Genomic DNA, 22,861 nt, shown 5'->3' on the forward strand with positions numbered 1-22,861 from the left:
ACTTTCACTTAAAGGGGCGAAGCTACCCACTACATAACCAGCAGGCAGGAAAGGACAATAGTAGTACTCCCGAGAAGACTTGGTCTGTCTCTCTAGCCAAACAACACCCAAGTCTTCCTCTAACCAGAAGGGCTCGAAGAAGTCTGCTGAAGACAGTCTTTTCCTTCACCAGCTTGAAGATCCTGCTCAGTGGTGTTGCCACGTGGTCACTTAGCCCGGCCAGCCTCTGTCTCTCCAGTGCACACCACGAACTGTTTTTCAGCATTGGACTCCACAGACCGACCACACAAGGGTGCCTTGCTTCTGTGGACCCTGTGGAGCAGGAGCCTCTTGCTTCTGTGTCCTGTAGTAGCGACTCTCCACCGGCTGTCCCTCGGTGGCCACAGAGCTGACACCCTTACATCTCTTCCTCCTTATAACTGTCCTCCAATGGAACATCGGTCCCACACAGAGGATTTATGGCCACTTCAAGCATCGCAGCATCCCCTTGTACTCTGCCTTCAGGAAACAAAATTGTGCCCTCAAGACCGCTTTGAGCTTTCACATTAACTAACAGTTCGTTTTGACCTTCCCCCTAAGGTTGGCAATCCATCTCATGGGGGTGTTATGGTGTTCATACAGGATGACCTTCATAGTCAACTTATCTCTCTGACAACCCGTCTTAAAGCTGTTGCCGTTTGCCTTTTCCTTCCCCACCTGACTTTCTCCCTCTGTACCATTCATGTATCTCCGTCCTTCGATGTCACCAGGGCAGACTTCCTTCACCTTATTGGGCAGCTACTTCCCCCATTTTTGCTACTCAATAACTTTAATGTGCATCATCCCCTTTGGGATTCTCCCAAGACCTGCCAGAGAGGTGCCCTCTTGGCTGACTCAACCTCTTCTGCCTTAACATTGGAGCACCCACTTTCCTTTCTGACTCCTCGCACACCTATTCCCATTTGGACCTATCCTTTTGTACCGCCCAGCTTCCCCATCGTCTTGAGTGGTCCGTTCTTTCTGATGCCTACTCGAGCGATCATTTCCCGTGTGCTCTCTGACTGCTGACTCCTACCCCATCCACATGCATGCCCAAATGGGGGCTTAACTAAGGCTGACTGGGAGCTTCACTCCTCCGTGATAACCTTCGCAGAGCAAGATTTCCTCAGTTGTGATGGATGACGGGGTGGACTACCTCACCAACGTTATCCTTACTGCTGCAGAATGTTTCATCCCCTGCACTTCCTCTTTACCACATCGTGTCCCAGTCCGTTGGTGAACTGAGTCATGCTGCAACACAGTTCGAGCACGGAGATGTGCTCTCTCCATTTTTAACCACCACCCTACACTGGAAAACTGCTTTCATTATAAATAGATGCATACAAAGTGTCGTCGAGTTCTTCGGGATAGCAAAAGAACTAGTTGAATTTCATTCGCTAGTTCTTTTAACAGTTCCACACCTCCCTCTGTCGTGTGGGCCAACCTCCGACGGCTCTCTGGAACCGAGATCCATTCCTGCATTTCCAGCCTGACAGTAGGTGCCGATGTCATTGTGGATCCTTTTGCTATCTCCAACATCTTGGGCCGCCATTTTGCAGAAGTTTCGAGCTCTTCCTACTATCACTGTGCCTTCATCCATGGGAAATGAGTGGAGGCAGCTCGGGCGATAACATTCTCTTCTCCAAATAATGAGTGCTACATGGCTGCCTCCACTATGAGGGAGCTAGATCATGCTCTCATTTCACCCCAGTCCTGCGCCCAAGGGCCAGACGCTATCCACATTCAGATGTTGCAGCACCTCTCCCTCGCAGGCAAGCACTTTCTGCTTAACACACACAACCGCATCTGGGCTGAGGGCATTTTTCCGGGACTCTGGCGTCAAGCCACCGTCATACCCATACGTAATCCCAGTAAGGACAAAAACCTTCCTTGTAGCTACTGCTCCATCTCTCATACCAGCTGTGTTTGCAAGGTGATGGAACGTATGACTCATGCCCATCTGATGTGGTGGCTCGAGTTGTGCCATTTACTCACGAATGCACAGTGTGGATTTAGAGTGCAGCGTTCTGCAGTTGACCATCCCTTACTTTGTCCACCCATGTCATGAATGGTTTTCTGCAGAAATCTCAGACTGTGGCCATATTTTTCGATTTGGAGAGGCCCTACGACACCTGCTGGAGAACTGGTATCCTCTGTACTCTTTACAGTTGGGGCTTCCGTGGGCGCCTGCCCTGTTTTCTTCAGGCATCTTTACAAGACCGAGATTTCAAGGGGCATTTCCTTTATTCAGGAAAATGGTGTGCCTCAGGGTTCCATCCTAAGCGTCATCCTCTTTGCTATCACCATTAACCCTATAATGGCCTATCTCCTGCCGGGCATCTCCGGCACCCTTTTTGTTGGTGATTTCGCCATCTATTGCAGTTCTCCACAGACCCATCTCACTGAGCGGCGTCGTCAGCACTGTCTTCATGGTCTTCACTCCTGGAGCATCGCCAGTGGCTTTCGCTTTTCCACTGATAAAACCGTCTGTATGAATTTCTGGCGGTGCAAATGGCTTCTCCCACCATCTCTACAAATTGGACCTGTTGCCCTTCTGTTCATTGGCACTACAAAATTCTGGGGCTCATGCTCAATAGGAAACTCTCTTGGTCCTCCCATGTCTCTTACCTGGCAGCCCACTGTACGCACTCCCTCCATGTCGTACGTGTCCTCAGTGGTACTTCTGGGGTGCCGATCAAACCACCCTCCTCCATTTGTACTGGTCCCTTGTCTGTTTGAAACTCGTCTATGGGTACTTTGTTTATGCATCTGCATGCTCATCGCTCTTATGCCGTCTCAACACTATCCACCATTGTGGCATCCGTTTGGCCACTGGCGCCTTTTCACCAACCCGGTTGAGAGTCTGTATGCTGAAGCTGCTGAACTACCACTGTCCTACCACTGTAACTCTCTCCTCAGCAGGTACCCATACCATTTGTCTGCCATGTGTGGCCACCCCTCCTATACCGCCTCCTTTGACGATTCCTTATATTGTCAGTAGGGGGCTTGTCCCTCTTCTCTGTTTCCTCCTGGAGTCCGCTTTCACAACTTTCTACGGTGGCCTCACTTCTCACTACCTGCAACTTCCGCAGTGGGTGTGTACCCTTCACCACCTTGGCTTCGTGAAGCGGCCCATGTTGACCTTGGCCTTCATTTGCCTCCTAAAGGCACTACTCCAGCTTCAGTCTATCGCCTTCAGTTTCATGACCTTCGCATGGAACTTTGTGATAGTACCTTTGTATACACTGATGGCTCTCGGACTGACCGTGGGGTTGGGTGTGCCTTTGTCATTGGCACCCGTGTCATTCGATATTGGCTTCTGGCACACTCCTCAGTATTTACAGCCGAGCTTTTTGCCTTGTATCAGGCCACGGAGTACATCTGGCGACACAGCCTTCCCAATTGTGTCCTCTGCTCAGACTCACTCAGCGCCTCCAAAGTCTTTGTGCGCTGTACACTGCTCATCCCTTAGTGCAGTGGGTCCAGGAAAACTGTCACTTGCTCACTCTTGGTGGAGCCAATGTCATGTTTCTGTGGGTCCCTGGTCATGTCAGTCTGCCAGGAAGTGAGGCTGCTGATGCTGCTGCCAAGGCTGCAGTCCTTGTATCTCAGCCTCAGCCCGCGAGTACCTCTGTTCCCTCCAATGATCACTGCATTGGCATCTGTCAGGAGGTGGTGTCCCTTTGGCATTGCCAATGGTCCTCCCTTCATGGGAATAAGCTTCAGCTTATTAAGCCTCTCCCAGCACCTTGGATGACCTCCTCTTGGCCCTCCTGCCGGGAGGAGATTATTTTAACTCTGCTTCGTATTGGGCACTGCCTTTTCAGCCATTGTCATTTACTCAGTGGCGCTGCCCCACACTTTGTACACATTGTGCCCAAATTTTAACTGTCTGCCACTTCCTGCTGGAATGCCCTTTTTTATCAATTTACGTTCCAGCTTAGGTTTGCCATCTGATTTATCAGCCGTTTTAGCAAATGACGCACGAGCTGTCTACCGCGTTTTACTTTTTATCTGCCGAAGCAATATGGCGAAGGCCATTCAATTTTTAGTTTTGGACCTCCATTTTTGTACTTTTTTCCACACACACACACACACACACACACACACACACACACACACACACATATTGTGTGTTCCCGTTGCACTTAAAGGCACAATGCATTTTGCCCGAAAACTGAAAAAAGACAATAAACCCACTTTGTCATTAAGATACTTTTCCTTGAATTCTGCATATAGTTTAGAAATGTTGCGAAGCAAGAGTCTTTTTTGTGTCTTCAGAGAAACGTTTCCCACTTTTATCATAACATATTCTTTCTTGTCAGGCATTATTCTGCTGTAGGCATCATTTTTGTAAAACTCTGACACTTGCACCTTTATTTCTGAGCTCAACTGTTTACCCCAAATGTGTCAAAGTTCTGGGGCTTTAGTTTTCTTGGCTTGTTTTACCATATGTGTAGGAAACATTGAATTCCTTTGCTATATGCTAAGTACACCAACTGGAAGGTGCAAGGGTAAGAATAGCTACTTTTCCATGGTAAGTGGATATGACACTTTTTCTTTCAAATCGTGCACAATTTTGTCCAAGTCAGAGTGTTTCTGGTGTGATTTTTGTTCCTTTGGAACAGATAGTTCTTCCTCTTCCACCATTAGTGTCTCGCCATTTTGTGTTTCATTTCTATTTCAGCTTGTTTTGTTCTACCATTGTTGGGTTTGTCTCTTTTTTTTCCGAACTGTCTTTCTTCACGGGAGACAAACCAAGAGCAGTCACTGAAGTATTTAATTGGTCAGTCACTGTGATTCAAGGTGCCTGATACACTTTGTCATGTTATCAGAATTTTCTTCATTCATTTAGTAGTATGACACATCCTCCGTCATGGTTTCATGATATGTCCAATGCTCTGATTCGCTTTCTGTACTAATTTTATACCAACTTCTTGAAAGCTACACCTCACTGTCTTCTTATGCATCCATAATGAGCAACACGACTTCTTTGTTGGAAATAATCTTTACCCAGAAACACTTTGATATGATGATAACAGACACTCACGTTCCCTTGAACTGAACTGTACTTCTCGCAATCACTGGTTGCATTCCAGATCTCCGTAGCAACAAATCTTGGTCTGATTCATCCAAATCATATATGAAGCTAATGCCACATTTATAATAGAAGGAAACATTCCACGAAGGAAAAATATATCTAAAAACAAAGTAGATGTGACTTACCAAATGAAAGTGCTGGCAGGTCGACAGACTGTGTGTGTGTCTGTCGACCTGCCAGCACTTTCATTTGGTAAGTCACATCTACTTTGTTTTTAGATATAATGCCACATTTAGTTTCATATGTTGTTTTACGATGTTAAGATTCTTGTACTCTATCAATACTGCAACTTGTTTGAACAACAGCACCACCAGCACAATCTTCCGCCTCCATACTGCGTTTACCACAGCAGCACTGATCAGTTTGAACTTGAATTTTGGACGCATGAGAAATCGGTGATTCTCACTTGTTTCCTTTGTTCTCCGTGCCTCACAGTGATTCTCATCCTGTTCCTGAACACTTCCATTGTTTAACTTCTGGTTACAAAATAGTTCCCAACATAAGCTACAGCTTTCTCTGAAACAAGAAATGAGTCTTATGGGATAAGGGAGATTACAACTTTCTGCATGATCACTACTAATTGCTAGATCATGTTAAAATAAATGTAACCAAATACAGCTCTGTCAGCTTTCGTTGTACACAAATACATTGCAATAAAATGTTAGAAATTTGAGACATATTACGTTATGGTCTGCTTATGCAGTGTGTAAAATTTGCCTTGTCACTTTTGTGGCGCTTTTGTGGCACCACATTTTGAAAATCCATTTTTTTCTGGTGATTTTTCAATTTGTTGTATTTTCCTGTGAATGAGGCTCAATCTTTGTGAAATACGGGGACATGATGTGTGTTGTGCGCATTTAGCCCACCTCAGGAATACTACAAAAAATATTATCCCCTTCCTAAGTGAACTGTATTTGGCGTGGCGGGCACTTACAATATGTATCTGTTAACACATTACCTTTTTTTAACACATTTTGACATTTTTTGTTTTACATCTGAAACATGTTGTTGGTGTTTTGATACATTGAGTGTGTTCTCTAAATGGATGTTACTCGGTGATAGAAATTCCACTGGACTCTGAGGAATAATTCCTGGGTTATTAAGCCCTGAAGCTGGCTCTGAAGCTTGAGTGCCAAATATGCATTGCATCTTCTGGATCACATCATCTTCTTTCACAAGCTATAATTCTGGAATTAATTCTCAGGGGAACTTAATGTTTTGTACATGAGCATTCCATACTCTGTAGCCTTGGTGTGCTACATTTCAGCTAAATCTAAGACTAGGGGTTGGAACATTTTTTTCAAACTGGTTGAACTGATGTGGAAGACTGTTGTTGTTGTTGTTGTTGTTGTTGTTGTTGCTGTTGCTTTAAACTAATTAAGCAAAGCCAAAGTTTTACAAATCCAAAAGTACATAATTGAATTATTTGTGGTGTGAATTCAAGAACATTGTATAGAGCCAGGGGATACTTACTACTGCTTCACTGTTCTTCTTATGCCATGATGAAATTTGACATAAATATCAGTTTTTCAGACAAACAGCTCATGTTTTGGAATCAATATTAGAAATAAGAATAATCTGCAGAAAGTCACATGCTTTGACCTGGAGATGTTTCCATTCTTCAGAAATGCACCTATTCAATAGTTGTAAAAAGTTTAGATACTAATAAAATATGATTTAGAACAAGCTCAAAGGATGTATTGCTGGACAATGCCTTCTACTCCATTTACAAGTTTCTTAATCAAACCAATGGATGTATCTATACTTGTTACTAACTTAAAGTCCTCTGCTGCATTTGTGTGTGTGTATGTGAAGGCTAATCCCAGGAAATACTGGAGGCGGTTTTGGGTTAGTTATCACTAATAGATAGACTGATTCATCATGAAGATTTGTGTATATAATTTATAATTACAGTAATGAAGATTGTGTGATGTATGTATTATTATTTGTTCACTATTTAACTGGAATTTGGAGTAACATCTCATAGCAATGATGTGAGCTCTGAGCTGGTCAGTTACAAAGGAAGCATTACCTGCTGGGAAAAGCTATAAAGTAAACAGCTCTGCAACTCCAGAGAGCAGTGAAGCCTGACCAGAATGTGTTTGTATCTGTCTGTATGTGTATAGGAACTGCTGTAGGGGCTTTAGTACAGTTTCACTAGGATACTAATTTACGAGGAAGGTTTGTGTATATAATTTGTTACTGCTATGCCATACAAGTCATCTGGCCTTAGGAACTTACTGATACCCATGTGGAGCTGAGGCAGGTGTGAGTTACTCATGTTTTTAATATGTTTGGTATGAATTTAAACTGAAAATGTGTTTCAGATTTTTTCCTGTTCCACTTCCTTGAGTCTCATTTCATGAAGGATCTGTGAAATGAATATTAGCATAGCGTCCTTGTTTTGTAAATAAGTATTTTGTGGTTTTTGGACTTAAGATATGTTCTATATCCTTCAGAATCTCCCTGCTATGGATGTGTTGGATAAAAAGTATATCAGTCTACTTATTAGGGCTGTAGACTTTATAATCCAGTTCCTCACAGGCAGTAATTGAAGATAAGGGTTTTTGTCCTTGTTCTGTTTTCATTTACTGTACTGTGTTCATCACAAGAATAAACCAGATGTAAATATTACAACATGTTTTCTTCCGCATTTTCTGGAATCTCATTGGATTCCATTTCACATGGAGCAGAAGCCAAGCTGTGTCAACTGCGTTAATAAGGATAACTTTTATGTTATCTGTTATATGCTCATCAACTGAGTAACAATAAGGGACAACAGATTTACCAACACAGTTAACTTGGACAGCAGAAGCCTATCAGCTGGTCCAATTAACTTGCAGTGATGCGAGTAGCTGCAGTTATCATGTAAAAAAGAGATTAACAGAGAAATAACATAGCTTTGAATGTTATTTAAGTTTTGAAGAGAATAAATAATATTTGGCAAAACTCCAATACTGCACACTTCTTAGGAGACGAGGCAGAAAGCATAACATGCTCTTGTTCTTAGCTAACATAGTATTGTAATTGAAAACAGTAGTGATGAAACGTCCTAACTTAGACACAGGGTAGTTTTTTAGTGCGTGCTATACATGACACAAAAGTGTATTTCAGGTATTTCACCATATAGTTAAATATTGAAGCCATTGGAAATATTATTTATAGTCAGTCGTCTGGTGATCTCTGAACTCCTTCCATATCCAAATACGAGAAATACATTTCAGTCCTGGAACTGTCATCTGCTACATTGATAATGAGTGACCAGTAACAGAATCCACAAAGCCATCCAAGTGCCACATTTTTCTCCTGTTCTTTTATGACATTCTATTCTGTAGCCTACTGAGTTTGGCAGTGATTGTGACAAAAGCTTTGTACATTAATTCCAGTATGTGTGGCAGCTTAAATTCCGTGTTATTTCATGCAATAGGTCCCTTAACTTGGCTCCAGACCAGTTGTGTTCTGTTGGTTTCATATTGCAGTGGCACGGTAATTTTGCATGCGATATATTATTGGAAACAAGAAGGCATGCATTTTTCATTAAAATGATGATTAGATATGTGTTAATTAGCATATAATTGATGAATATTACGTTTAAAAGATTTAGGTATTCCAAATTGAACGAGGAGGGAAAAAAAAGAAGACCAAAGCAGAATTTGTACCATTGATCCATGAATTGTACTGAATTATGATTCTACAATGTTACTGATTCAGCTACACATCTAGTTTTCAAAGCCTCATAAACTTTAGCAAATACAGATACTCAGAAAACTTAAAAGCTGATTCTTTCTGTAAATCTGTGAAAAACATTAACTCCCAAGTGGATACCCATATTTTCATAATATGAGCAAAATTTAATCTTAATTTAATTAAACAGTGACAAAATAAACTTGAATTATATCCACTAAAGCATTTTTTAATTAAAAAATAGTGAAATTCATAATGTACTCAGCATAAAGTGTTAATTTCATTTACCAGTGACAACAATTGTTCCATATTAGTGCATTGAGCACAGATAATGCCGTTGTATATAAGGAACACAAACAAAGTGAAAATACGATTATTGGAACAGCCTTTTTATTTCAGTAATGCAGTGTTGGAACATTCATGTGATTACTTTTTTAAGTTTCTGGTGTAACTGTAGACAGTAATGTTATTGGAAAATGATTTTGCTCTTTATTAAAGTGATTTCCTCATATATGCATATGATAATAGCAAAGATACACTGTGATATAACAGCTGTTTTTCACATGATAATTTCTGTCATTTGAGCCATTGGTGGTATCATCTTATTTACAATGGATTTAAATTAAGGGAGAAAAACTAGTAGGTACTTTATTCATGGAAGAAAATGTTTGGGATTTTTTTAAATAATTTGGGCAAAGGTCAGATGACTCTGCATAGATAAATATTCTTCATTTTGGCTTTCAGAGTACTATCTCTGTGGAGGAAGAGGGGGGGGTGTGAGGAGGCGATGTACGTGTGCAAGTGCACTCAGTAGTTGATGAAAAAAAAAATTACATGTTAAGTAAATTTGTTTGTTTCAGGCTCTGTTGAACTCTTGGGTGCTATGGCCTATTGTGCACCAAAACAACTTTCATCTTGTCTGCCCAGCATTGTCCCAAAACTGATAGAAGTATTGAGTGATTCCCATGTAAAAGTGCAAAAAGCAGGAGCTCAGGCACTGAAACTTATTGGTTCAGTCATCCGTAACCCAGAAATCCAGAGTAAGTTACAAACTTAAATTATTTTTCTATACTCACTTTTCAAGAAAGAATTAAGTTTTAACTATAGTCAATAAAATCACATGTGAGAATCATACACACTAAATGATTAGAGGACAGAACTGTGTACCCAGTAAAATAGTTTGAAGTTTAATTGTCCTTGATAGTAATCTCTCACCACCTATGTTGAATGAGTAGTGGAACTTCCCTTCTCTGGATATTAGTATTGCATGCCAAATAAAGCAGTAGAAATCATGAAGAAATAGAATTACAGCAGCTATAAAATTTTTAATAATAATAAATAATAATAATAATTCATCACTCCACTGTGTAGGTGTGCTTTATAGAGCAACTAACAAACTTAAGTCTCTGTATACAGAGCCAATAAGAAATTTAGACTTGAGAATATGTACTTTTGTCTTTTCTGATCTGGCAAAAGAAATAAAAATTTAATTGTATGTTCATCAGTGACCATGTATCTCAGTGGCAACGAAAGTCGCCAGTTTCTCCTAGTCCTCAAGATTCTCACTCTTCCCTTCAATTGATTTGGGGGAGAAAATGTAGTTGTAAGAGTTTTGGTCTTAAAACATAACACTGAAAAATCTATGTACAACATTTCTTTCTTATCTGTTTTCTATGAATTATTTTAGTGACTCCTTCCATGATCAATTAACATTATCTGAACCTGATCAATTAAGTTAATGATATGCATTCGTTCAGCATTCATACAACTGGCCTGCTTTCATTAATGTTCAATGTCAGAAAAACCTAATGTCACCACAATACTTTTTATTACAATTCTCCATTATGACAACATGTATGTAATGCTGGTGCTGTCTGTTGAGCTTTGTTGTTCCATTGCAACTGGTGTATTCTTAGTTGCTTTAGATATGTGCAACTTGTAAGCAGCAATAAAGTGTTTCAGTATCCACTTAGTCTTTTTCCATGTTTCGAAACCCCAATGTTGCCATTATATGACATGCTGTGTGGGGCCTAAGCACTTCTACAGATATGGATCTCACAAATGCAACCCAGAGCAGTTTTCACTCACTTCGCGATGTTTCCAGCTCACAGTCTGCTAGTATATCATTTCAGCACCTGCATTTGGCACTGAGTGCTACTGTGGAGAGAGTACATCTGGATAACAATTAATCCTTGGTCTAATTCAAACCCACTGAGCTACACTCCAAAAATGAGCACTTATACATCCAACTGCTCTTTTATAATATTTCACAGCACTAACTATTGGTTTTTAAAATAGTGCTATGATGTGTTTGCCATCAGTTTGGGAACAGCTCAGTGTAGCGTCATTGTGCAACTTGTCCATTGCATTCCGTGAACCCGTACATGAGGCGCATATCGGCCAACTCTTCATCAGTAAACCTGTACGTAGTACAGCTAACACAGAACTAACACTGTCAGAAAACAAAACCCTTGGTCGTACCGTGCAGTACTAAATGCAGACTTAAGGATGAGTTAAAAAAGGGCATTACTGTTGTTAGCAGCAGATACAGTGAGTTAATGGAACAAGACACACATTGCATACTGTCAACAATTGCAATGTTGTGCACTATTTTCAATATAACACAGATACAAAGCTAATTGGTGTAAGAAACTGAACTAAATGCAGTAACTCTGTAATGAACAGCCAAAGACCTATGGTCCCTTATACCCAAGTACCCAGAAAGTATTCTTGAACTATTCCTGAAATTTTGTCGGTGAAGTTCTGGTTCATCCTGTTACAATACAATAACCTTCATTATGAAAAGCGCATTCTAAGGTACAGCAATAACGTGAGCATTAAGTAACATATGGTCACTGTTATGAAAACATGCACTTTCTCTGTTAAGGGATTCATTTAATTACAAATGATACCTTCTTTGAATCATAGAACCATTTTTGAATGGGTGGTCAACCCGGATTAACAACAGTGATCGAAACTGTAGGGCAGATGTACTATGTTCCTATCACATAACTGCATACTGTTCAGTACTACTGTCATTTACTGCATAAACAACTGCCTTCTGAAAACTGCAAAAAGAATGGCCACCAGTACCTAAGTGATCCTAGTGCATATTCATAAAGGTAAACTAAACAAAGAGGAATATTGACAGTGTGCTTACATTGTGTCTGGTATAAGACTGTGTTCACATTCTACGCTAAGGCAGTTGCACTGATGACATCCAGTATATTTAATATTTCGAATATGAGCCAGCAGTTCACACATGATGGCAGAGGGTGTACCTGCACTTTGAAACTAAGATAGTCTCATGTCACCTGTTTATTTTTATCAGATATTACCAGTTTTAAGCCACTGTAGTCATTTTGTCAAGAATATCTGAGCAGCTTTAAGAAAGTCTCTTTTCTTTTTTCTTTTTGTAAAAATATATACATTGAAAGAAAAAAAAAACAGCATCAGCAAACCACATGGAACTATCTGAGGATTTTTTTCCCATATCGCAAGGTGAGGAATATTGGTTTGACAGACAATCATTTGCTTGGTCATGAATGACAGATTTGCAAAAATGAGACTCCAGAAATAATGACAGATTAAGCATTTAAAGGCATTTGATGTTTGAAGGAAGTTAAAGCACTGGCAGATAGGGCTGCTTAGAACCAGCACTGCATCTGGGGCAGGAGATGTGATTGAGCCCCATCTCCAAATATGGCAATCCAGTCTCATTGTTATTTTAAAGGACGTTTGATTTAAATATAATATAATGCTGGTAATATTGTAAATACACATAAAATACTCTTTGGGATGAAATATTATATAAACATGATTCCTTGTTAAACAGTAAATATACAACAACAAGTGCAATTTATACTGTGGTACCGTATGTTGCACAAATATTGCAGATGAAATTAGAGGAAACTAACAGTTGTTTATGGTGGAATAGGCTGGATCAGAGCACACATGAGGATATCCATGTGTAATGTTGAGCCAATATTAAGAGCTATAATTTGGGTTGCATATTGGGTGCACTGCTGTTCTTTATTATGGAGGCTATAAACATTCAAGGAAATTATACATACTGTGACATGCCATTGCATTGTATTTAGAAAGCAGACTCACTGTGACGGTTCACCTTCTGTACTTCTTCCTTGATTGTCCTTGGTGTTGATGTATTGCATTGCTACGCTGGCTGAAAAATGGCGTTTGTAATTCCGACACTGACTACTATAAATAATGTAGTCAACAGGTGCACAGTTGTGTTTCACAGTACTTTAGTTTCATTATTTACAACCCCCCAGTAATACATAGTTATATGGCCAGTGCACTATTGTTTAACTTTCGATAAGCCTCATTAATAGTTTGCTGACAGATCTCCACATACTGCTACAATAGTTTACAATTGAACATCTACAATCAGTAAAAACCTAACCACAAAGTTCACAGTAGTTGAAGAATAGAAAGGTACCGTATTTACTCGAATCTAAGCCGCACCTGAAAAATGAGACTCGAAATAAAGGGAAAAAAAATTTCCCGAATCTAAGCCGCACCTGAAATTTGAGACTCGAAATTCAAGGAGAGAAAAGTGTTTTAGGCCGCACCTCCAATCGAAATAAAGTTGGTCCATTGTAATATGAGACACAATTAAGGTCGAATGAATGATAATACACCTACAGTAGTTTGGTTCGAGTTGTAAGCTTAGCAATTACGTTTTGCTAGGTAGCCCTTGCATATGCGTCAGGTGCTCCATCCGTATTTATACGGGTACCCTTTCTTTTTCACGTGCTTCGTCTGGTTTGAATGGATTGCTTATTTTTCTTTGATCTGGTAAGTGCCGTTTTCTTTGTTATAGGTGTTTACATCACTCTAAGCTGAAAATGCATTACTGTACTGTGTCATGCATTGTTTGTCACATTCTGATAGTGTGTGTTTACGGCCTGTCGCCGCTCACGGCAAGGCTTGCTTTTGTGCGTGCTACCGCCGCTTACAATAAAAAAAAAAAAAAAAGAGAGGAATCGTCTCATTAGCGAAACAATGGCAAGAGACTGCTATTTGTTGCTACCTTCGACGTTGTTACTTACACTGCTGCTTTCTTTGATAATGATCAACAAGAACCAAATAATAGACTACGTATGATAGAACATGTTCTGAACGAGAGTTAGGCAAAAATTTTTCTCCGTTTGGAAATCTTTGCGGCCGCTTCTTTAGTACATCAAATTCTGCACAGAAATTAGAGTCATCTTAAGATTTAAAAATCTAGTCAGTTGCCGTGCTTCATTTCTGACTGTATCACTATGAGGCATAAGAATAATACGAATTTAAACATGACACGATACGTATATTCTTCCGCATTTGCTGTTGTCTCACTCTAGTTTCGTAGTTTATTAGGCAGACAGGATTTAAATGAGATAGCAGCAAACACGAAAGAATACATGGCAAAATGTTTATATTCGTAATATTCTTATGGTGAAGAGAATACTGTATGTGATTCACATTTCATCAGGTTCCTATTAGCAACCATCTCTTCTCACAGGTAGGAAAAAATTCAGAACGTAGAGTTGGCCATATTCACAAACATCCCAAACAGTCTTGCCAGTCGGATTTTCGTAGTACATTGAAATTCTGCTACATTAGAAGATGAACAATACGGAATTTGTATTTACTTCGTTGGATAATGTATGAAAATGTAGTGATTGAAACTCGGGGCGGAGAAAAAAAAGCTCGTCTTCCACCTTTTTTTTAATTTATTTACTGACGCAGAGGTTTTGGCGCCAGTATTTATCTTTGTGCCTACAAACCATGCCTGTGTAGCGCTACATATATTTGGCGGCAGAAGTTAGTTGTGGCGGCAACTACCAACATTTTTCAGAACTTCCGCTTGCTTTGCACTCGATTCTAAGCCGCAGGCAGTTTTTTGGATTACAAAAACCGGAAAAAAGTGCGGCTTAGATTCGAGTAAATACGGTATGTATGGAGCAGGCACTGTCATTGTTTTAACACATGGCCTAATTGTGTTACACTTATTCACTGATGACTTCTTGTTGATTTAACCAACACAGTTTCCTCGTCTGAAACTCGGCCATGTACTGACTGTTTCGGGACCAAAATTGGGCGCTTATTTATCCTCACAGTAATAGATACTGAAACTACACATTGTTCAAAGTTAAATTTACAGAAATTACAATTAAAACTGAACTCATTAAATTAACTGAATACATCAGAAAATTGGTTCTTTTTAATAGTTTCTTCTACTACAAGATTTAAGCCAAATTATTTGTTTAAATTATGAAATCAGCATATATAGTTACACAAGCAATACTCTTCACAAAACTGTTAATTACTTTGGAATTAATGAAGGGCTGGCTTTGCTAACATGTTTTCAAATAGAGCCAAATAGATCCCTTAAGAGTACTGTTAGTTGTTCCTCCAAATGTTTATAATTACTACAGAATTTATATTTGTTTATAAATCAACAATAGAATTCAAGTTATGATACAATTACTGATTTCACCCTATAACAAAAGACACTAACTAGGAATAGTCAAAATAAATTAGAAAATCAATTATGTACATAAACCTAAGCACAATATTAGATCTATTGTTATATTCTTTAAAACTGAGGACATACCTTTCTCTTTTATGAAAATGCAGATTGTACTCGCTTATGTTAATGGTAATTAGTCAGAAGTGAAAAAACGAATTTTTAAGGAGGCACATGGCTAAACAAGACTGGAAGTAAAAATATCCAAGCTTACTTCGTCACAACCTCCATTGAAACTATGCGAAGTAATCCGATGCTGAGCAGAAAGTTTATGTGCAGGTTTATCAGAATAACTGTTCCTAATTTTCTAATGTCATAGATGACAGTAACATAAAAATTTCTTATCAGTAATACAGTATCTGCAAATGCGTCTTTTTCTATACAGAAACCAGTACTCATCATTTTTGTTTTAGCTGTTATTTTTACCATGGAAACAACAAACTACCAATGTTAGTTTTTTGTTATAAGTCACAGAGTATCTTCAGTTAAATTTGTTTACTGTGATTTGGGTGTTAAAGTACATAACATTGTTTGTTTTCATGAAAGTGTTGAAAGATAGGCTTCTTAATTACAGAAATGACACTGAAAGTTGAATTTTCTGCATTCAGATTTCTGATTTCCACTTACATTTTCAGGCACTTCTGCAGTTTAGCAGGTACGGAAAAAATTTTTCATTTTTTTTTCAAAATTTGATCAATTATAGTCAAATTTGATACGCTGATTACGAACACGATATTTATTTTCGCCCCAGTCAATTATTTACATCAAAAAAATTGTTTTAATTTTTTTTTTAATTTTTTTATTTTTCAATATTTTGTCGATATAGTGAATTCTGATGCGCTGATTTCGAATATAACATCCATTTTCATTTTCCCTTGACCGTCGGCGATATCTTCTGCCCAATAAGCGCGGCGCTGCCGATGACGCAACATTGCGTAATACACTAACTAATCAGTATTTTCAAATCATAGGCGGCCGCTGCCGCGGCCGCATTCCAAAAAAAAAAACTCCCAACCTAACCTCAAGTGGGCTACGCTACAGATCACTTTATTTATGAAAATACAAAGTACAATCACCAACAAACTTTACATATTCACCCACAAAGCTCTCCAAGCCAGATACATTTGGAATGAAAAATTTTTTCCGTACCTGCTAAACTGCATAAGTGCCCATTTTCAATCAGAATTAGAATATGTTGTGGTAGCTACAAATTTAAATAATATTTATAAATATATTTGCAGTTTTCATTATAATGAAATATTATTATTTCTTGGAAAGAAAACCATTTGTAGCACACTTGTGTGAAGTTCCAGTGGTAAGATCATACTCTAAATTTCATACTTATTTTTCAGTGACTTCCTTCCAACACATTTATTATAAAATACAGTTTCTTTCTTCCCTGTATTAGCTCAAAACAACACATTCTGGACATTGTGTTATTAAGAGAAATATTTAATTTTGTGCCAGAAAACTGACAGATTATTATGATCCATCTTATAGAATGTTCTATTACAATCAAAATCATTTGGAATGTAGTAGTACAAAGGATACATATAAATCTTGTCTTCTGTTTCACACTGCAGCTTTGAAAGCACAAACACGTCAATCGGATGAACCAAGAATGAGTGTCCAAAGATAAAACAATGGAAAATTCTGGATGGAATAACCAATATTATGCAAAGGATAGTTGCTGCTCACTATATAGTTGAGACGGAGGGTCGCAGGTAGACGCAACAAAAGGACTGTCAGATAAAGCTTTCGGCCAAACAGGCCTTCATCAGCGCACGCACGCGCGCACACACACGCGCGCGCGCGCGCAGCCAAGGTCTCTGGCTGGGAAGGCAGAGACTGATCATGCGCGCGCACGTGTGTGTGTGAGTGCAAGTGCGAGGGCGAGTGCGAGTGCGCACTCTGACAAAGGCCTGTTGGCCAAAAGCTTTGTCTGACATTCTTTCTGTTGTGGCTATCTGCTACTCAGCATCTCAACTGTATGGTGAGTCATAACTATCCTTTTCGTAATTTCGTAATATTGCGGAGATGCTGAGCTGCGATAGGCACAATAAAAAGATTCACACAATCATAGCTTTCTGCCATTAAGGCCTTCGTCAGCAGTAGACACACATACACACGCGTGCGCGCATGCAGACGCGCGTGCGCACACACACACACACACACACACACACACACACACACACACACACACACAAGTGCAACTAGCACACACGTCTTAAGACTACAGACATGTTTGCTAGTTGTGCTTGCATGAGTATGTGTGTCTACTGCTGACAGAGGTCTTAGTGGCCAGAAGCTATGATTTTTAGCAACTTTCCTTCTCTCATATTGTTACATTCCGTCCTGGATTTTCTATTGTTTCACTTTTCATAATATTGGTGTACAAAGGTTACATATACGAGTTCTGTTCAAAAAATTCCGGAACATTCGTAATTTTGCGCCAATGGTGTTTTGGAGGGAAATGCGGTTGTCATACCTGCACATACCTGTGGGTAATGTGTAACTGTTGGAAGTTTCCTTGTTGCATGTTGTTAGTTATTGTTCAGTGCTGTATTGAGCAGAATGTTGTCACACAGTTTGCAAATGTCGATGTGGCAGAGCAACATATCTGCATTAAATTTTGTGTGAAACTCAAAAAAAACCTTCAGAGACACATCATATGATGCAGGAAACCTGTGATGATGAGGCTCAAGCTGTGCTCGGTGTTACAAATGGTTCATGCAGTTTAAAAACGGCTGGACAGAAGTTAAAGATGACCTTTGTACAGGACTGTCTTCAATGTATACAGACGATGCTCATGTCGAGAACGTCAATGGACTTGTGCATGCCAGTCGAAGCCTGAATGTTTGAGATAATGCAGAAGAATGTAACGCTTCAGTTGGATCATGTCGTGAAGTTCTGACACAACATCATGGAATGCATTCGGTAGCTGCCAAGTTTGTCCCACAGCTCATGAGTCAAGACCAGAAAGACCCCCAGCTTGCAGTCTCTGATGAACTTTTGGATCACACAGAAGAGAATCATAACTGGTGATGAGATGTAGGTCTGCATTTATGATTTTGAAACCAACATTCAGTCTTTACAATGAGTTGGGAAAGGTTCTCCAAGACCAAAAACAACTCATCAGGTCAGGACAAATGCCAAAGCCATGCTGATAGTTTTCTTTGACTTTGAAGGATTAGTTCATCATGAATTCATGCCACAGGGACAAACTGTTAATTGATCGTACTATCCAGACGTATTGGGATGCCTGCAAGAACATGTAAGAAGGAAACAGCCTGAAATGTGGTGAGCCAATTCATGGCACTCACATCATGAAGATGCCCCTGCACATTCACTCTTGTTGGGTCGTGATTGATGCACAAAAAACAAAATCACTGTGCTGCCCCATCCTCTGTATTCTCCAGATCTGGACGCTGTGGACTTTTTTTTTAATTTCCGAAGTTGAAAACCTCGTTGAAAAGACAAAGATGGACAAGATAAAAGAAAATTTGCAAATGGTGCTTTGTGCAATCCAGCAAAAAGCGTACCAAGACTGCTTCCAGAAGTGGAAACAGTGTTGGGATCAATGTATCAATTGTGAAGGAGCGTATTTTGTAGGAGACCTTGCACAATAAGTAAAAGGTAATCATTGAAAAATTTTGTGGACAAAGTTCCAGAATTTTTTGAAAAGACTTTCACTTTGCTTTACACCCACAAGTTTCTCCCCTTTCTCAGGTTGGAGCTCAGTGATATCGAATTCCAATCCCAATTTTCTTGCTGCCTCTCCCTCTCAGCTGTCGACCTCCCACCCATCCATTTGGGTTCTCTTATTCACACCAGTAAACACAATACGTCATTCAAATTGGGCTGCAATGTGTGGTAAATATAAGAGATTGTAGTACAACATGTAATTTAAAAATAATCATATTATTTAACTAAATTTTTCTTAAGAATTTTTTGAGAATTATTTCACCATGGTAAGACATTTAGAGACACACTATGGAGGACTGGGTTCATTCACTGTCCAGCCAGCCAGATGTATGGTTTCTGTAATATCACTAAATTACTTAAGGCAACTGTCAGGACGGTAACTCTTTAAGGCATCACTATTGCCTTCAATGTCTTTCTGCAATCTGACCTTGTGCTCCATATCTAATAACCTCCTTGTTATAATAGAGGTGTTTTTTCTTGACTCTAGAAATGGATGTGATTAGTCTGATAGCTGTTAAAATGTTTTTACAGTCCAGAATTGAGAAAGTAACATTCTCCCTGTCCAGTTTTGTAGATGGCTTGATCTCACCCAGCTGTGCAGAATCACTTCTCCTGGATCACCACCTGCTGTAAAAAACAGTCTAACTTGCAAGATTAAAAACTGTATTTACTAATGAAACGTATAATTATTTACCTCCAGTTATGAAATCTTGGCTCATTTATGTCCTCCACAGCCCATACAAAACATAGGACTTCACCCGTAAATTGACACTTGCTTTGATTAAATTTCATGTGTATTGTTTCCTTTCAATGTGTAAATTAAATTGTTATTAAATATGGTAATGGATTCGGAGAGACTTCAGTTATTTAATGTGAATTATTTGCGATAACGTGTACAACACAAATTCATCATAGCTGCTGGTGTTCTGAAACGTATGGGTATCACATCCTTTTATGTAATGTCAGTGAAACATGGCTATAACGTGTCTGTTTTGTTGTGCTTGAACTTTTTTACTGCTCTGTATAACAATAATACTATATCTTGAAGTCTTGTTGTTAGATTATTGCTTTATTTTGTTTAATCTTGTACTTTTTAAGGACAACACTGTTTTCTAAAGAGTGTAAGTCAGTTTCCACTTATACATCACATAATTGCCAGATTAACATACCTTAATCCTTTGTTGCTTTTTTTGTTTCCAGTGCTAAGTTATATATTTAGTCTTTTGTATTTACATGATGGTTTCTTTCTTTTTAAGCAATTGTCCCAGTTTTACTGGAGGCTCTACAGGACCCATCAAATAAGACCGCCACATGCTTACAGACTCTTCTTGACACACAGTTTGTTCACTTCATTGATGCTCCGTCGTTGGCACTCATTATGCCAGTTGTGCAAAGAGCATTTATGGACAGATCTACAGAGACACGTAAAATGGCTGCTCAGATAATAGGAAATATGTATTCCTTGACAGATCAGAAAGATTTAACACCATATCTCCCAACTATCATCCCAGGACTGAAAACATCGTTACTGGATCCTGTACCAGAGGTGCGTAAATTTGTATATACACTTTGTATGTGTTACTGTGGTTATACATAAATAAATTTTCATTGCTCTTTTTTAATGGTACATACATCACAGAGAAATATGAGGATTGGATAAAAAGTAGAAGCAACACTGCTGTAAAATGAAGGACATGCATGCAATGACATGTATGCTATCTGTATCTGATTGTAGGTCAGTTGAAGTAGTAGAGTTAGTGGTGATGGTTGTGCGGGAGGCACTTTCAAGTGTCTATTGTCTGGAAGTGCAAGAGGTCAGTTCAGGTGCCCAAACAGTTTTAGGAAAACTGAGCAATGTGCGTAGATCAAGATTGAAGTGGCACATGGTCAAATTGCACAACAATGGTTTCAGTGACTGCATGAGGCTTTTGGTGATGCGGGATTGCCATATTGTATGGTGGCAGAATGGGTGAGAGTGTTTCAGGATGGCAGGGATGTAATTTAACATTGGCTTCGTTCTGTATGGCCCCCCCACAAACGACATGACAGTTGAGCTCATTGAATCCCTGCTACACCTGAGTTAACCACAGAGATAGTCATGTGCCACAAAGTGCCCCATATTTTGCACAATGTTCACGAGTTCCACAAAAGTGCAGTGCATTTGGTACCACATGCAATGACCAAGGTACAACAGTGACGTCGTTACACACTTAAACCCAGATTGTTGTTATTTGGAGTGACTATAACATTCAAATCATTTTTACAGTCAATAGTCTCACAAAATCTCTCTTATTTTTATGTAATTAAAGCTTAAAGATAATTAAATATCAAGTTTTAGTCACATGATCGATGATGAAGCTGTGGTGATGTCGCAGACTAGGAGTAAGACGAAGCTACACGTGTGTTACAGGAATGTTAGCCAAAGTTACTAGGTTTTTCCGTACTTTTTCTTCAAATAGTTCAGCTATTTAGTGATGGAAAACACATTTACAGCAAGGAAATTTGTGAACACTGATAGTGGAAACCTTATGAAAATGGAAAGTTTTATGTTCCACTCATTTAGGGTGGCGATATGTGCAAGGACAGACATTCTTTTCCCTGCTCTCTGCAACATCATTAGTCTTGCTCAAAACTAACTAAGTAATTGTGGAACTTTTGCAAATGGGTCCATATGTGATATCTAGATTTATGACTACCAGTCATGAAATAGGACACAAAGCATAATAAAGTTATCCTTAAATCTTAATTTTGATTTCCACTACAAGATACTCACAAGATATAGCACCAAAAGTGCTCGCACTGTGGCGCAATGGGTAGCACTTGTAATTACGGATAAGTGTAACACTGGTTCAAATTGTGCAAGGGTCATAAATTTTTGAAAGTTTTACACGAAATATGAAAACAGCATTAGCAAGAACTCATTGTAGCAGTTGTTTCAGTGATATGTTGTATTGTATACAGCTCCACATCAGTCATAGTCTGAGAAGTGGGCAGCTGAAGATAAATGCACCTACTTTGCTTACCATCAACTACTGTTTTTGGAACGCATTGCTAGTAGTGAAGATATCACCAGATATAAAGCACTGCTCTTCCAAATGAGTACCAGTGATGTGCAATGAAGTGGATATAGCAATAATTTTTAGTAGGAGTTTAATTTCGTTGACTGCTGCTGTCCTTCTTTGTAATAGTGGGAAAGCGTATCTCGAGACATAAATTAATGCTAACTTCAGAAGGCAAGACATTTTTAATTAAGTAAGGGAACTTGGCCATTGACGTGGTGGCATTTTACCTATACAACGCGACCAATTTTTATGCACCTTCTCATTCTCTGTATAGCACTGATTCTCTGAAACACTCAAAAACAATTTTTCAAGAGTTTTTATGGATTTATTTGTACAGTGTGGTACTACACACCATTTGTAATCAATTTTCTGAAACAAGACACCACTGTGAATTAACTTCAGTAGGTTCAGCGAGCTTGGCCAGTGACATCACAGGCATCACATGACTCGAATGGAATGTTTTAGCAGGCTTTCAAATTATCTGAATTGCAATTCCTTTTCTATAAAAGAATACTGAAATTCATGAAGGAAAAAAGCATGCTATAAGCATAAAGTTACATAGTTAACCATTTAAGACTATTTCCAGAAAACAATCGAATACACTATTGCTCAACTGCTACCACAGAGAGGGTGATGACTTTCTTGGAAGGATCATCACTAAGGACGAAACCCGGGCTCACTCATACAAATAACAATTAAAGCAGCAATCCAGTGAATGGAAATGCCCTGTTTCCCCTCGCCCACAGAAGCAGCCGTGAA

General features: G+C 39.2%; 1 protein-coding gene across 1 annotated transcript in view; it reads left to right on the plus strand.

The window, feature by feature from the left end:
* Positions 1–22,861, plus strand: part of LOC126191492 (eIF-2-alpha kinase activator GCN1) — a 271,290-nt gene that overhangs the window by 187,124 nt on the left and 61,305 nt on the right. The window contains exons 24-25 of the mRNA XM_049932385.1: positions 9,664–9,843; positions 20,297–20,586. Of these exons, the coding sequence (XP_049788342.1) occupies positions 9,664–9,843; positions 20,297–20,586 (470 nt within the window). The remainder of the gene's footprint in view (positions 1–9,663; positions 9,844–20,296; positions 20,587–22,861) is intronic.

This window comes from Schistocerca cancellata, chromosome 1, assembly GCF_023864275.1.
Source record: "Schistocerca cancellata isolate TAMUIC-IGC-003103 chromosome 1, iqSchCanc2.1, whole genome shotgun sequence".
Lineage (NCBI taxonomy): Eukaryota > Metazoa > Arthropoda > Insecta > Orthoptera > Acrididae > Schistocerca > Schistocerca cancellata.